Here is a 15,115-nt window from a genome sequence, read left to right on the forward strand (position 1 = left end):
GCCTGGTTGTACTTAGAACATATTCTAATGTGAAAGTAGAAATTACTGTCCGTTAAATTTATGTATGGTCATGGATGAAAACTTGGTATTTTTGATAAGTGATTTCTCAGTCTCATTTCTTCTATTTTTTCTTAATGGAGCTTCAATTACATGAGTGTTAGATTGCTGATACTGTTCTATTGGTTATAAACTTTTTTTAAAAAATTAAATTTCTCAAGATTTATTAATTCTGACTAATTCTGTTTACTCATCCTTTAATTCTCATTCTGTTAATATTATTACTTTTCTTTGGAACATTGGATTTTTTAGTTCTGGAAGTTCTGTTACTGAAAGTTTCTTTTTTGTATTGAAATTCTTCACCTGTTCATTCATATTAATATTTTCTTGTAAGTCATCAAATTTTACTAGCTGCTTCAAAGTTCTTATTGTTATCTTTGCTGTCTTGACCATTTTATGGCCATTTTCTGTTACTGTTTTCTTGGCTCAGGGAGCTCTGCTGGGCTAGTATCCAGAGAGTTGTGCTGCTACCCTGAAGTTGCATGGTGCCTTTCTAGCGGTTCAAATCTAGAAGCTCCTCAGAAGAACGATGGACAGTCTCCTGTGCATTTTCAGCCTTGGAAAACCCACTGGAGGATCAACTGTGAATCCATTCTGAGTTAATTAATGAGTTTAAGTTAGTTTGTTGACTGTGAGCAATCATTTGATTAATGAACACTATGGATAGTATGTTGTATAGAATTAAGAATTTTTTTTCCTCCTGAGAAGTTCATTTCTTTTCCACTGGGCAATTTAATACAGATAGCTTGACTTTAGTTGTAGGACAGTTTTCTTACTAGTTAAAGTATGTTATCTTTATTGCTAAAGTCTTTTGACATTTTCAGAGGAATACCCAAAAAGGTATGTGCCTGACTCTTCTAACTTGGCAAATTCTGAACCTTTTCACCTTTGTAGTAGGCAGCCAGAGCTATTTCTGCTTAGTCTTTTCAGTTTGCTGCCACCTTTTTAAGGGACATTCTGGAATCTGTATGCATTTATAATTCAGGGATCATCCAAGAATTTAGAAATGTTTCTATGCAGCTTTAAGGTAGTGCTTTTCTTTGATTTCCTCTCCTCAGTTCCAGCTGACATGACAGTACCAAACTTCATATATATATATATTATATTTTAAGATGGACACTGCATCTTTCTGCTTGAATTCTGGCTGCCATATGCCTCTTAATGAGACTCAAATCCTCTTAAGTTTCTGGCTGTTGTAGGGGTCTCCCTGATTCCTTCAGAGAGTTATTTTTTAGGGTTTACTGAAATTGGTAATTGCTGTCTGCAGGATTAATCTATTTAAAATTCTTCTACCATTATTTGAAACAGAACTCTGTAAAATTTCATTTTAAAATCATAATCCTGCTTGTTAGTATTCTCTAAATGCTTCATTGTTTTCTAGCATTTTGTGAATTTAGATAAGAAATCTACTGACTTGTTTTCTTTATTATGGAACAGTACATTGACAGAGAACTGCCAGATGTGCAAGTGGTGTTTAGAAGAGGCTGTGGCACCAGGGACATTTTAGCCAATGTTACATGGATCTTAGCTGAAAGTAGAGAGTACCAGAAGAATGTCTTGTTTCATTGATTATACAAAGGCATTTGACTATGTGGATCATAACAAATTGTGACTAATCTTGAGAAGAATGAGAATCCCAGAACACTTAATTGATTTATGTGAAAGCTATATTTGGACCAGATAGCAGTTGTCAGAACAGGGCAAGGAAACACTGCATAGTTCAAAATCAGAAAAAGTGTACGTCAGAGATGCATCCCAATCTCATCTTCATACCTTTTCAATCTATATGCAGAACAGATCATTTGGAAGGTTGGACTTTATAAGGAGGAATGTGGCATCAAGATTGAAGGAAGACTCAGCAGCAGCCTGCATTGTGCAGATGATAAAAGTTTGCTTACTGAAACAGGAGGACCAGAGGCATTTGCTGCAAAAGATCAAGGACTGCAGCCTTCAATATGAATTGAAGCTCAGCATCAAAAAAAAGAAAGAGTCTTACCACTAGGCCAATTGACAGCATCGTGATAGATGGTGAAGAGGTTGAGATTGTTAACAGCTTCAACTTACTTGGCTTCACAGTCAACATTCTTGGTACCAGCGGCTATGAAATCAAAAGACAAATTGCATTAGGAAAGTCGCTGTCAGAGACTTCTCTAGAGTACTGCAGAGCAATGATATCAGTCTAGAGACTAAGGTGCATCTGATCCAAGCCGTGGTCTTTGCAATTACTTGCTGTGCATCAGAGAACTGAACAATGAATAAAGATGAGAGAAAAATAATTAATGCCTTTGACTTATGATGCTGGAGAAGAGTATTGACATACCATGGACTGCCAAGAAAACAAACATTTCTGTCTTGGAGGGAGTGAAACCAAGTAAGCAATGACTTTGAGACTCTGTCTCACATACTTTTGGCAAGTGGCTAGGAGGGACCAATTCTTGGAGGACATCATGCTTGGAAAGTTGGTAGGACAGTACAGGAGAGGAAGACCCCAGATGAGTTGTATTGACTCGGGATAGGACAGAGCTCAGAGTTATTGTATGTAGGGTCACTGTGAGTTGCAAGTGACTTGATGTCGTATAACAGCAACATCAGTGTTTTTAAATCTACAGATTACAATGCTTTCAGATTATTTTATTTTAAAAGCCAAATCAAGAATATCATCAGTAATAAAACAGTATTTTAAATGCCACTGAGTTTTTAAAAAAATTACATATTTTTCATATTGATTACACTCTTAAATTGCATAATTTTTAATATCCTTTTCCATTATTATTCCACTTCCATTAACATAAATCTTCACAACTGGACCAATAAACAGTATCATAGTAGAGAAGAGATTGAAGTTGTCAGCTGTATAGTTTTGTTTGGATCCACAATAATACACATGGTAGCAGCAGTTAAGAAATCAGATGTTTTGTATTGGGAAAAGCTGCTGTCAAGGATCTCTTTAATGTGCTAAAGAGCAATGATGTCAACTTAAAAACTAAGGTATGCCTGACTCTGGCTGTGGTATTTTTAGTTGCTTCATATTCATGTGAAAGTTGGACAGTGAATCATGAAGATGGAAGAATCCCCATCGAGTCAGAACCTACCTGTAACTAACTGACCCTCTGGTGGGTTTTCACAGGCAGTTAATCACACGAATGGAATTATCCATCCTATGCCTGTGGAGCAGCTGGTGGCCTCGAACTGCTTGCCATAGCATTTATATATTCTGAGAGAAACAATCTTGTTGGGAGGCAAAGTAGATGTAGGAGAGAGTTACTGGAATAATGTCTTTAAATAGACGAGACATCTAGTTGAATCAGTGTGTTGAGTGAGCAAAAAGGCAGGGCAGGAAATTTGTTCAAAATGAATAGGTGGACATGTTAGAGTTTGTAGAAAGACTTTTTTTTCTTTCTTTTTCAATACCTTGTGTTGTGATTTGGGTGAAAGTTGACAGAAAACATGAGTTTTTCCTTCAACAGTTCATATACATTTTGTTTCATACCCAGATGTCTCCCTGTTTCCTGTTTCTGTTGCTTTTTTTCATAACCTTTCTGCTGTCTAATGCTAATTTGTGCTAATGCTCTCTTTTTGTTTTATATATAGACTTTTCCATTTTCTGTAAGCTAAAGTTTTTCTGATTGGAATTCTGTTAAGAACAGAATTGCTTGCATTTCTGCCAGCAATGCAAGATAAGTACTTGATTCTCTTTATTGCCTGATTTTCTTGCATATGAGCTTTTCTTTCTTTGTTTTTTTAAAATTAAAATTAGGAATTCATCTAATTTATGATAGTTCATCCTTTTGATGTTCTTAATGTTTTGTTTTTGGCAAGTGATTATCTTTTCAAATTGACTTCTATATTGTTTACTTCATAACTACAATGTCTTGCTTAACTTTCAAGGTCGTTGTGTGTTTCCTATATGAAATCATCTAATTTCTAAGGATCCTAGATTCTTTTAAATTGGAAATTATATGAAGAGATCATAATATGAGTATACTTTTAAAATGTTTTTTATACAATCGAACGAGGAATGCATTGGGGGGGAGCATGAAGAAAATGTGCAGCAATGAATAAAAAAATCATTTTAAAAAACAACACTAAAAATGTTGTTTTTGTTATTTAAATTCATCAGAATGCTGATTAGTTTCTTTTCTTAATTCTTCAGGCATGCCCAAAGAAAAATACGAGCCCCCTGACCCTCGGAGGATGTACACAATTATGTCCTCTGAGGAAGCAGCAAATGGAAAGAAATCACATTGGGCAGAGCTTGAAATAAGTGGTAAGATTTGGAAGCCTGAATTTATGATATAAGGAGTGATTGTATTTTTTATTTTGTAAATATATTTCAGAAGCAGGACTGTTCAGTGTGAAAAACATATTAAGCTAAAACTCAGTACTTATACAACTTAGCAATAATGTTTTATAATTCAGAAATGATAGCATCAGTGATGTAATGAAAATGACCTATGTGAAATGCCTAGTCTTCTTGATATTTAATTCTCTGATAAAGTAGGATTGGACTTTTGTATTATCAAATAAAAGATTTTCTGTGGAATGGGAAGTACTAGTTGTTGAGAAGATTCTTCTTCCCTTCCCCCCCCCCCTTTCTTATTTTCAACTTGTTTCTAAGGGTAGCCTTATTCAGAAACCCAAAATCTTAAGACTCTGAAGCAGCTCTTAAAATTCTTTCTACAGTTCACACAGTTTAACTATATTCAAAGAAATACATAAATGCCCAGACCCGCAGAAGATATCCCTTCTCTGCAGCAAGTATTCAGTGTACTCTTAATACTCCAAAGGTGATGAAGGGGCATTATGTCTTGAGGCAACTTGAAAGACATTTTACCTTAATGTTAGCCTAATAACTTCTCTATGCTTCCTTCAATTTTATCTTTATTTTTGCCTTCTGAAGTAATGCAGAACAAGTTTTGTCTTCATCTGTATTGATTGCCCTTGATTTATTCCACATTTACTCCAGCAGATATACTTAACATATTCTGTATAAAATATTTTCCAAGTGCAAATGCATAGGCATATGGAAGATAGATAAGTGAAAACACAGAGTCACTATCTGTTTTGGAATTTATGATATGCTGGTGAGTGAGAAGAAGAGATTGTCCAAGTATTTAAAAAACCCAACTAATATTACTGCCAAGTCATAGAATGAAAGTCCTATATAGGAGTCAAAAAAGAAGTAATGAAAATAATTTTCTTCGCATACTAATTCCAGGCTGTGGTTCACTTACTGAGTAAACTTAAGTATCTTCTTAGTAGAGGTAAGGTACCCACGTGGACCTCCTGTTTTTATCACTTAACGTTTCTAGAGTGCTGGATTTAATTAAGCTGAGTTCACAAATAAAAAAAGTTTATTTTGTAGTGGCAGAAATGGACATTTCTATGCTTTCACCTTTGCTGTCAGATTGTACTTTTTAATCTGTTGTTGTGTGTTGTCCAATTGGAGCTGACCCATAGCTAATCTTCTAGCAAGTTTTCAAAAACAGTATATTTAAAATGCATGAGAGAAGATTGTCTTTGTCCTGCGGAGCAGGTGGTGGATTTGAACCACATGCCTTTGGGTTGGCAGCACACCCAAACAGGGGATTGGCTTTCTCGTTTACTGCTTTTAAAGCTCAAACAGTCTCTACTGTTATTTTTTCCTTTCAGTTTTTGCAGAATTGTTATTAAAATGTTATTCTGACCTTCTTTCCCCCCAGTTTATTTTATATGTCCTTTGCTCCAGGGCAATTTCCTCTTTCTAACAAATGGTTAACAAGTGGAATAACTTAGGTAAATGAGATTATGTCTTAGGTTAAGATGATTGTCTTTTATTCCCTTCCTCCTATTGCCTTATGTTGGAAACACCATAGAAGTCTTAAGTTTCTATTTATTGTGAATTTTCCTTATATACAACACAGGAAGATGAGGAACTCCACAGTAATGTTTTTCTTAGTTGTATCGCTACCAGCTGTCCTCTTGGAAGGACAAGCTATTGGTGGAATAGGTCTGGAGAATGGGACTTTATAATTTAAAACTCCAAATGGAAATCCAAAATCTCTGTAAATGTTCGTTAAAATTAATAAACTAAAAAAATCAAACAAGATGATTACATTATTATTTTAATCAGTCTTTAATACGCAGATTACTATGTCTAGAAATGATACTAAGGTATGTATTTTTTTACATGATTTAACATTAATTCCTTACAATCTTATAATAAAAAAATCCTAGGGATCTGAGGTTATTGAATCTTTTCCCTGCATTTACTACTGTACTTTCTATTCAGGTTCTTAGGGGATAGATACTAATTTCCTTGTGACATTTGGAGGTGACCAGATGAGTCAGACAACTCAGTTAATCATTACTTTTTTAGAAAGCCCAGTTTATTGAAAGAATAGGAAGACAAAGTACACTGCACTTAAAAAAAAATACTATAATGCCTATGATGAATCTTATTTTGGTAGCAACATCTGAAATTTGATGAATGCCAACTGCTCTGATGATAGAAAAAATAAAATACCATTGTAAGACCAAAAGTCTTGTAATCACTGTACAAGTTCGTTAGTAGGATATTTTTTTCCCACTCAACGTGGATACTCCCTTCTTGTGCCACCATAGGCAAGCGCAGCTTCTTCCCAGTTCCCCAGAGTAGCCATATTATCCTTGTATAATGAGTGATTATTTTCATTTTAAAGTTTTTACAGCACTTTATATACACCTAAGCATTACATTTTATTCCTCCTTTTTATTTGATGTCTTTCTTTTTTTATAAGTTTATTTTATATTTATTTGCTTTTAAAATTAATTTACATTGAGTTTCACATTATCCTTCATTGACACTGTGTTCCATACACTCATTCCTATTCATTATATTTTATAAAATTAATCAACATTGAACTATGCCCACCTTTACCCTGTCTTTCCAGATTCCTGCCAGATCTTTACCATTTCCTATATCCACCCATCAAATTGTGGGACTCTGATCCCCCCCCGCCCCCAGCCTCCCCACTCTACTCATACCCTCCCTGCTTTGGATCCTCATAAATGTTTTACTAGTTAATCTATCTTCTGCATTAATGATCTTATACAGTACTTATCTGTATGAGACTGAGTTAGTTTACTCAGCCTAATGCTCTCCATTCCATCTCAAGTTATGTAGTAATTTTTGAAATTGTTGTTCCTGGGTGTTGCATAAATATTCTATCATGTGAATATACCACAATTTCTCAGTCCATTTGATTGTGATTGGACATTTGGGTTGTTTCCATTTCTTGCAATGGTGAATAATGCTGCTGTAAATATTGGTGTACAAATCTCCATTTGTGTCTCAGTTCCAGTTTTCTTGGGGTGTCATCCAAGCAGTGGAATAGCTGGGTCATAAAGAATTTGTATTTTCAGCTTTTTGAGAAAATGCCAAACTGCCTTGCAGAGTGGTTCACCAACAATATATGAAAATTCCTCTCTCCACATCCTCTCCAACATTTATTGCTTGTTGCTCTACTAAACTTTGTCACTACTACTGGATTTGAGATAGTATCTCATTGTGATTTTTATTTGCATCTGTCTCTCTTATTGCCAGTTTTTACACCACTTTATAGATACCTAAGCATTACATATAATGATTTTGAACATTTCTTCATGTGTCTGTTGGCCATCTGAATTTCTTCCTCTGTGAAGTCTTTTGCCCATTTTGTATTTGGATTATCAGCTTTTTTTCTTGTGGAAGCCTGTAGTATTCTGTAAACTTTTTTAAAGAGACCTTTGTCTGAGATGATATTGCCATATGTTTTTTCCCCAGTCAGTAGGTTTTCTTTTCACTGTGTTGAAAAAGTTTTTGATGCATACAGGAATTTAATCTTTAGAAGGTCTCATTCATTAATTTTAACTTCTCCTGGTTGAGTATTTCTGGCTGTATTTGTCAGCCTTTTTATACTATGGGCTAGGCTTTCTAAGCTTGGTCCCACTTTGTCCCTTATGATCTTTACGGTTTTGGGCTTTACTGTCAGGTCTCCGATGCACCTTGAGTTGATTTTTGTGCATGGTGAGAGGTGTGTATTGTGCTTCAGCTTTCTGCTGCTAGTAGTCCAGTTTAGCAACATTTATTTAAGAAGTTGTCATTGCCCCATTTGATAAATTTTGTTCTTTATTGAGTATCAGTTGAGTTTAGATAGATGGGTTAATTTCTGGGTTCTTGATTCTGTTTTATTGGTCTCTTTGCCTATCATTGTACCAGTACCATGCTGTTTTGATGATACAACTGTGTAGTAGGTTTTAAGATCAGAGAATGCTATGCCTCCTACTTAATTTTTGTTTTTCAGAAGTGCTTTACCTATTCCAGGCGGGTCTCTTTGCTTTCCAAATAAACTTGCCAATTGCCTTTTCTGTCTCTTTGAAAAATGAATTAGGTATCTGTATTGGGATTGCATTAAACATATAGATTGCTTTTTGTAGGATTGTCATTTTCACTATATTGAGTCTTCCTATCCATGAACAGGGTACATTTCCCATATATTTAGGGGTTTTATTGTTTCTTGCAGAAGTGTTTTGTAGTTTTCTTTGTAAAGATCTTTTGTGTTTCTAGAGTACTGAAGAGCAACGATGTCATTCTGGACACTGAGGTGCACCTGATCCAGGCCATAGTCTTTGCAATTACTTGCAAAGCATCAGAAAGCTGGATAATGACTAGGGATGATAGAAGAATTTATGCCTTTGAGTTGCGGTGCTCGAAGAGAGTATTGATTATACCATGGACTGCTAGGAGAACAAACAGGTTTGTCCGAGAGAGGGTGAAACCATGCTGTCCTTAGAGGCAAGGATTCTGAAGCTTTATCTGACATACTTTGGGCATGTTTCATCGAGTCCTTGGAGAGAGACATCATGCTTGGGAGGGTGGAGGGACAGCGCAAGAGAGCAGACCATCAGTGAGATGCATTGATTTATTGACTGGGGTAATGGGGTAGGTGTGTCAGATTGATCTCTGGAAACTGTGGCTGGTCCACACCTGTTCTGCTTGGGCTTAAGAAATCTCATACCTTCTCCATGTGTCACTGTCAGGAAACTTCAAGGACAGAGGACCTGATCTCAGAGCACAGGAATACCTTGATCTGTGGAAGCTATGTCTGGTCCATGCCTGTTCCCCTTGGGCTTATTTGATATGTCTTAATGTGTTTTGTTCTTTTTCTTACAGGTCATATAATGAATTGATCTGTAATTTCCCATAGTCTTGATTTGTTAATTACATACACATAATGCAGTTAGACATGGATGAAATAAAGTAAAATGCTTTTTAGAAACAAAGATGGCAAGATTTTGTCTCATGTACTTTTGACATATTGGGAAGGAACAGTCCCTGGAAAAAATATGCTTGATAGAGAGTTAGTGAAAAAAAGAAGAAAACCTCTAAATTAGTTGAATCATCCTAGTGGCTGCACAGTGGGCTGAGTGGGCACAGCAGTAGTTGTGAGCATGAGGCAAGATCAGGCACTGTTTCCTTCTGTTGGTTATAGAGTTATTGGAAGTCAGAATCAACTTAGTAGGTTCCTCACAACAAAAAGTTAAAGATTGCCCTCCATCCTTTTTCTTAAAATTTATCTGTTTAAGAACCTGTAGAGGGACATTCTGCCTGGTCCTGTGCCAATTTCTGCTGTGGTTAAGCTCGTTGTTATAGTCACTGTGTCAAGTCCATTTCACTCATTCACTGACATGCCACATTTTTAATCATGATATTTATTTCCAGGGATTGGCCTTTTTTGATAACGTGCTCACAGTATGTGAAGTCTCTATCCTTGCCTTTAAGTAATATTCTGGCTTTACTTCTAAGACATGTACTTTTCCTTTTGGCAGTCCATTGTATATTCTATATTCTTTGCCGTCATTACAATTCAAAGTCATCAGTTCTTCTTTGGTTTTACGTAGTCGTTTTCCAATGATAGCATACATATGAAGCAGTTGAAAAATACCATGACTTGTGTCAGGTACACTTTAGTCGTTAAACAGGTGTACTTGCTGTTTGGCTGTTTGCGCGGGTGTTGTGGTTGTTTTCAGATACGAAGGACTACTCTGCCTCCAGGAGCCAGTCAAGCCAGGCTTGGCCTAGGGTTTAAAGCAGCAGAGGGCTTCAAGCCCGGAAGGGGAAGAGGGGAGAGACGGCGGCCATGTTCTTCCAGGTTTGCTCCGCTCCGGGTCGCTGTGAGTTGCCTGCGACTGGATAGCACTTAACAACAGTATCAACATAGATCAGCTGGCCCAGAGGACAGAAAGCGATGCTACCAAGCCAAAGGTGGGTGACTTTTAATCCGCGGCCCTCAGGCCTGTCTTTTATTCTTTTTGTTCAGACATTCCTCTAGGTCGTATAGCCCTGGTGGACAAGTTACCGTACCGTGGTCACTTTTGGTTGCTGTAAGGCTGAACACTGTGACACTGATGTGTCAAATGCGTTAATGGTTGGCTACCCTATGTGAACAGAGAGTGGGGTGGAGCTCCCCCGATTAAAACAAGCTTGGAAGGAGGAGTGGCATCCACTTCCATAATAGCTTGCCCCCGGAAACTCTATGAACCTGGAGAGAGGATGAAAGGCACCCAGGTGTTGAGGACTCTCCTTCATAGGGTCGCTATGAGTCACCTGCGACTTGATGGCACTTAACAACAACAACTTGCTCTTTAGTACTTTAATGAGGTCCTTGGTAGCAGGTTTGCCTAATGCAATACAGCATTTGTTTTTCTTAACTGCTTGCTCCCAAAGGATTGTGGAACCAAGAAAAATAAACCACTAACAACATTACTCCACCTATCATGATGTTTCATTAGTCCACTTTTGAAAATTTTTGTTTCCTTCATATTGAGTGGGCCAGTCCCTAGAGCTGTTAATTCTTTGAGGTTTGCAAAATAATTTTAATTCTGTCATTTATTCTTCTTTCATTAGCTGATAAATGTTTCTAAAGGCATACTTTACCATGCCTACCATTTTATCATCCAGAATGGAGTTTATATGGGAATGGCAAAAACCAAAATACTTGTTTATTTTTGTTTTCAAAATAAATTGTAATTCTTAGACTGTTGTTGTTTAATGCTGTCGAGTCGTAGACGACTCATAGCGACCCTATGAACGAACGGCCTGAACACTGTTCGCACATAGAGTTTCCGGAGGCAAGCCATTTTGGAAGTGGATGCCGCTCCTGCTTCCAGGCTTGATTTAGTCGGGAAACTCCAGCCAACACTGTCCACCATGGGTGCCCATTACCACGATTGGCACATCACTGTCACAGGCTTCAGCATCACAGCAACCACGAGTTACGTCTGTACAGCAAGTCACAGACCAGGGCTATACCACCTAGAAGAATGTTTGACAGGAAGACAGTTTGAACCTGGCCGAGGGCCACAGATGACAATCACCCACCTTTGGCTTGGCAGCACAGCTTCCTTCCACTAGGCCAACGTAGCTCTCTCTTGGTCGTTGTCATTGTTATTGTTGTTTAATGCCGTCGAGTTGTAGACGACTCATAGCGACCTTATGAACGAACAGCCTGAGCACTGTTCGCACATAGAGTTTCCGGAGGCAAGCCATTTTGGAAGTGGATGCCACTCCTGCTTCCAGGCTTGATTTAGTCGGGAAGCTCCAGCTAACACTGTCTACCATGGGTGCCCATTACCACGATTGGCACATCACTGTCACAGGCTTCAGCATCATGGCAACCACAAGTTACGTCTGTACAGCAATGCACAGACCAGGGCTATACCACCTAGAAGAATGTTTGACAGGAAAACAATTTGAACGTGGCAGGAGTTAGAAAATTAAAGGAAAGAACACATGCCATTTCTCAAGCTGAAAGAATGGACTAACAAGTTCATGCTTCCCTTCTTAAGTATTATTAAAGAAAAGTTAGTTTTCTGTTGCTATTTTGCATGTTGATGAGTCAGTTTTTGTGTATATGTGTATACAACTTTTTTTTATCAGTTACACCAACTGATTGTTGCAGCCATTACCCTTAATTTATGCCAAATTGTACTGCAATAATTAGAATCCCCCTGCTTGCTAAATAGTGGCTTCTCTTCTTCCCTTCCTGTTTCTGGCCTCATTTGCCTTTTGTTGCCATTTTATTGTTGTTGCTGGTATGTGCCATTGAATTACCTATGACACATAGTGACCCTATGTACAGTAACTCTAAATCCTGCCCTATCCTGAAGCATTCTCTCTTTCTGTGACCCGTTATACAAGTAATCAGTCCATCTCATCTGGAGTCTTCCTCCTGTACTGTCCCTCCACCTGTCTAAACATGATATCCTTCTCCAAGGACTGGCCACTCCTGGGCACATGCTTAAAAGTATGTGAGATTGACCTTCAAAATCCCTGCCTCCAAGGAGAAACTTGGTTTCACTCTCTGTCGGACACATGTTTGTTCTCTTGTTGATCTATGTATGGTATGTTCAGTACTCTTCTCCTGCACCATGACTCTTAGACATTGATTCTTCCTCTGTCATCATCAGTCATTATCCAGCTTTGATGCATAGCAAGTAATTGTGAAGACCATGGCCTGGATCAGGTGCACCTTAGTCCTTGACTGTATATAATGGTTGTCCTTTTGTAATTAACTTGTTTCACTTGACATGTTTTTAAAGGTCATTTGAAATTCAATGTTGTTTAATGTTACATTCTCAGTTCTTATTCTTAATTATTTTTTCCCTTTAAAGAAATGAGTTTATTATATTATTCCTTCATATTGATTATTCTGTATTGATATTCTTTGGTATAATAAGTATTCTCTCATGCAATTTGAAATGTTTGGGGATTTTTTTTTTCCCCTAGCAAAATTTTCTTCAATTACAATTTTCAATATTCTGTTCTCGACTTAGATTTCTTTTTCAAAAAGGTCTTTTATCTACATTTTGTATATTTTTCAGTTTCTAATTCTTCTTTTTTTCAACGTAGGTGAGTGATGTTACAATCTCTCCTTTGATATTTTTGAAAGTATTTGTCTCTTTTGTTTATTTACTGGTAAGCTAGTTCTAGTTTAGTTTTCCTTTCCTCTGTTTTGAAATGTCTTATTTTCATATATCTTTTATTGTGTATATCACCTTAATATCTTTTACCTCAACTTTAAAAAAAGTAATAATTTAGATCCTTATATTATCTTTCTTTTAATTAATAGCTTTTGAAATATATGTGTGTGTGTGTGTTTGTATCCCAGAACACTTAACTGTGCTTGTGTGAAACCTAGATCTAGTCATAGAGGCTGTTATGCAAACAGAGAAAGGTTCTCCATGGTTTAAAATTAGGAAAGATGTGTATTGGGGCTGTATGCTTTCTCCATACCTATTTAATCTGTATGCTGAGCAAATTATTTGAGAATCTAGACTCCAAGGAATGATGTGGTATCAAGATTAGAGGAAGAAATATATTCCTCCCCAAAGAATTTTTTTTAAAGATTGGAGAAAGCCTTAGCAATAATCTTTATTACATAGATGAGACAACCTTGCTTGTTGAAAGTGAAGTGGATTTGAAGCACTTATTGAAGAAGATCAAAGAATACAGTCTTCAATATGAATTGCATCTTAACATCAAGAAAACAAAATCTTCATCATTGGACCTATAGGCAACATCATAATAGATGAAGATTAAGACAGTCAACAACTTCATCTTACTGGGTTCCACAATCAATATTCTTGGTACCAGCAGTCAGGATATGTATTATACTAGGAAAGTTTGCAGGCAGGGACCTTTCATATTATTGAGAGGCAGTGATGTTATTTTGAAGACTAAGGTGTGCTTGATTCAAGCCATGGTCTTTTCAGTCACTTGCTGTGTTGCTGAGAGTTGGTCAGTGAATAAAGATGACAGAAGAATTGATGCTTTTGAATTGTAGTGTTGGAGCCCCATGAAGTACTACAAGAACAAACAAAGAAGTCTTGGAGAAGGTACACCCACAGGGACATCATGCATAGAAGGTGGAGGGATAGCAAAAGAGAAAGACCGTCAACTGGGTAGGTTGACACAATGACTACAGCTATGGGCTTGAATGTGTCTGAGATGGTGAGCACGGCATAGGCTAGGACAGGGTTCAGATTGTTGTTCATAGGGTCCCCATGAGTTGTACTTGATGGCACCTAACAACCACATATATACAATAACCAGTAGAGTTTTATTTCGGTATTTTTCTACTGCTCGTTTTTACTTTTATTTTAGTTTCCTTTTTCTGAACTTTGAGAGCAAGCTGTAATCCAGCATGATTTTTCTGTCTTTATCACTGTGATTACAAATATGAGAACTTGTTACCTAAAACTTTTATTCTGTTCTTTCTCCTTTTTCTGAACATTCTCTTTCCTTCATCTCTTTTATTCCTGTCCTGTTCAGTTTTAATTCCATTCCTGACATATTCCTCCTCCACCCCAGCATAAAGTCTTAGTTTGTTGCTTTAGGATTCACACCACTTCTACCCTTTTAAATTTACCTTGAATGCTTTATATTCACCTTACAATGTTATCCCTAGTAGGAAACCAATACTTTGTGTCTCCATAGAGTTGACTCTGGATGTTTTACGTAAATGAAATTGCATAATAGGTGATTTTTCGTGACTGACTTCTTTCACTTAATATAGTGCTTCCAGTGTTCTAGCTTTTTTTTTTTTTGGTCTGTACTTTTCAATACTAAATACTACTTTGTAATGTTGGTGCCAAATAGGGTAAGGTTCCGCTCTCTTGTTCATAGGTTTGCTTTGTGTTGTGGTCAACACGATAGCACCATGGATAGACTAAATTTATTTTACTTAGGAGTTGCTAGACATTTGGGGTTCCCCCCTCCCCGATCTTTTGGCTTTTAAGAATAATGTTGTGATCATTGTTGATTTACAAGATTTCGTGGGAACATTTGCTTCACTTCTCTTTGGTACATCCCATGGAGGGAGTCCTCATGGTGTAGTTCATAAGGAGTTGTGCTGCTAACCCAAAGGTGGCACCTTTGGCAGTTTAAACCCACCAGTGTCTTCTTTGAAAAGGTCAACAAAATCGATACTCCACTAGCAAAACTCACAAAAGAAAAGAGAGAGAAGACGCAAATAATCCGAATAAGAGATGAATCAGG

General features: G+C 37.0%; 1 protein-coding gene across 2 annotated transcripts in view; it reads left to right on the forward strand.

Annotated features, from left to right (window-relative positions):
* Positions 1-4,212: 4,212 nt before the first annotated feature.
* CNOT6 (CCR4-NOT transcription complex, subunit 6) overlaps positions 4,213-15,115 on the forward strand; it is a 63,036-nt gene continuing 52,133 nt past the window's right edge. For both annotated transcript variants that reach the window (XM_006898127.1, XM_006898128.1), the window contains exon 1: positions 4,213-4,324. In XM_006898127.1, the coding sequence (XP_006898189.1) occupies positions 4,213-4,324 (112 nt within the window). The remainder of the gene's footprint in view (positions 4,325-15,115) is intronic.

Source organism: Elephantulus edwardii, unplaced genomic scaffold (genome assembly GCF_000299155.1).
Source record: "Elephantulus edwardii isolate Elephantulus edwardi_28Jun2011 unplaced genomic scaffold, EleEdw1.0 scaffold00221, whole genome shotgun sequence".
NCBI classification, from domain to species: domain Eukaryota; kingdom Metazoa; phylum Chordata; class Mammalia; order Macroscelidea; family Macroscelididae; genus Elephantulus; species Elephantulus edwardii.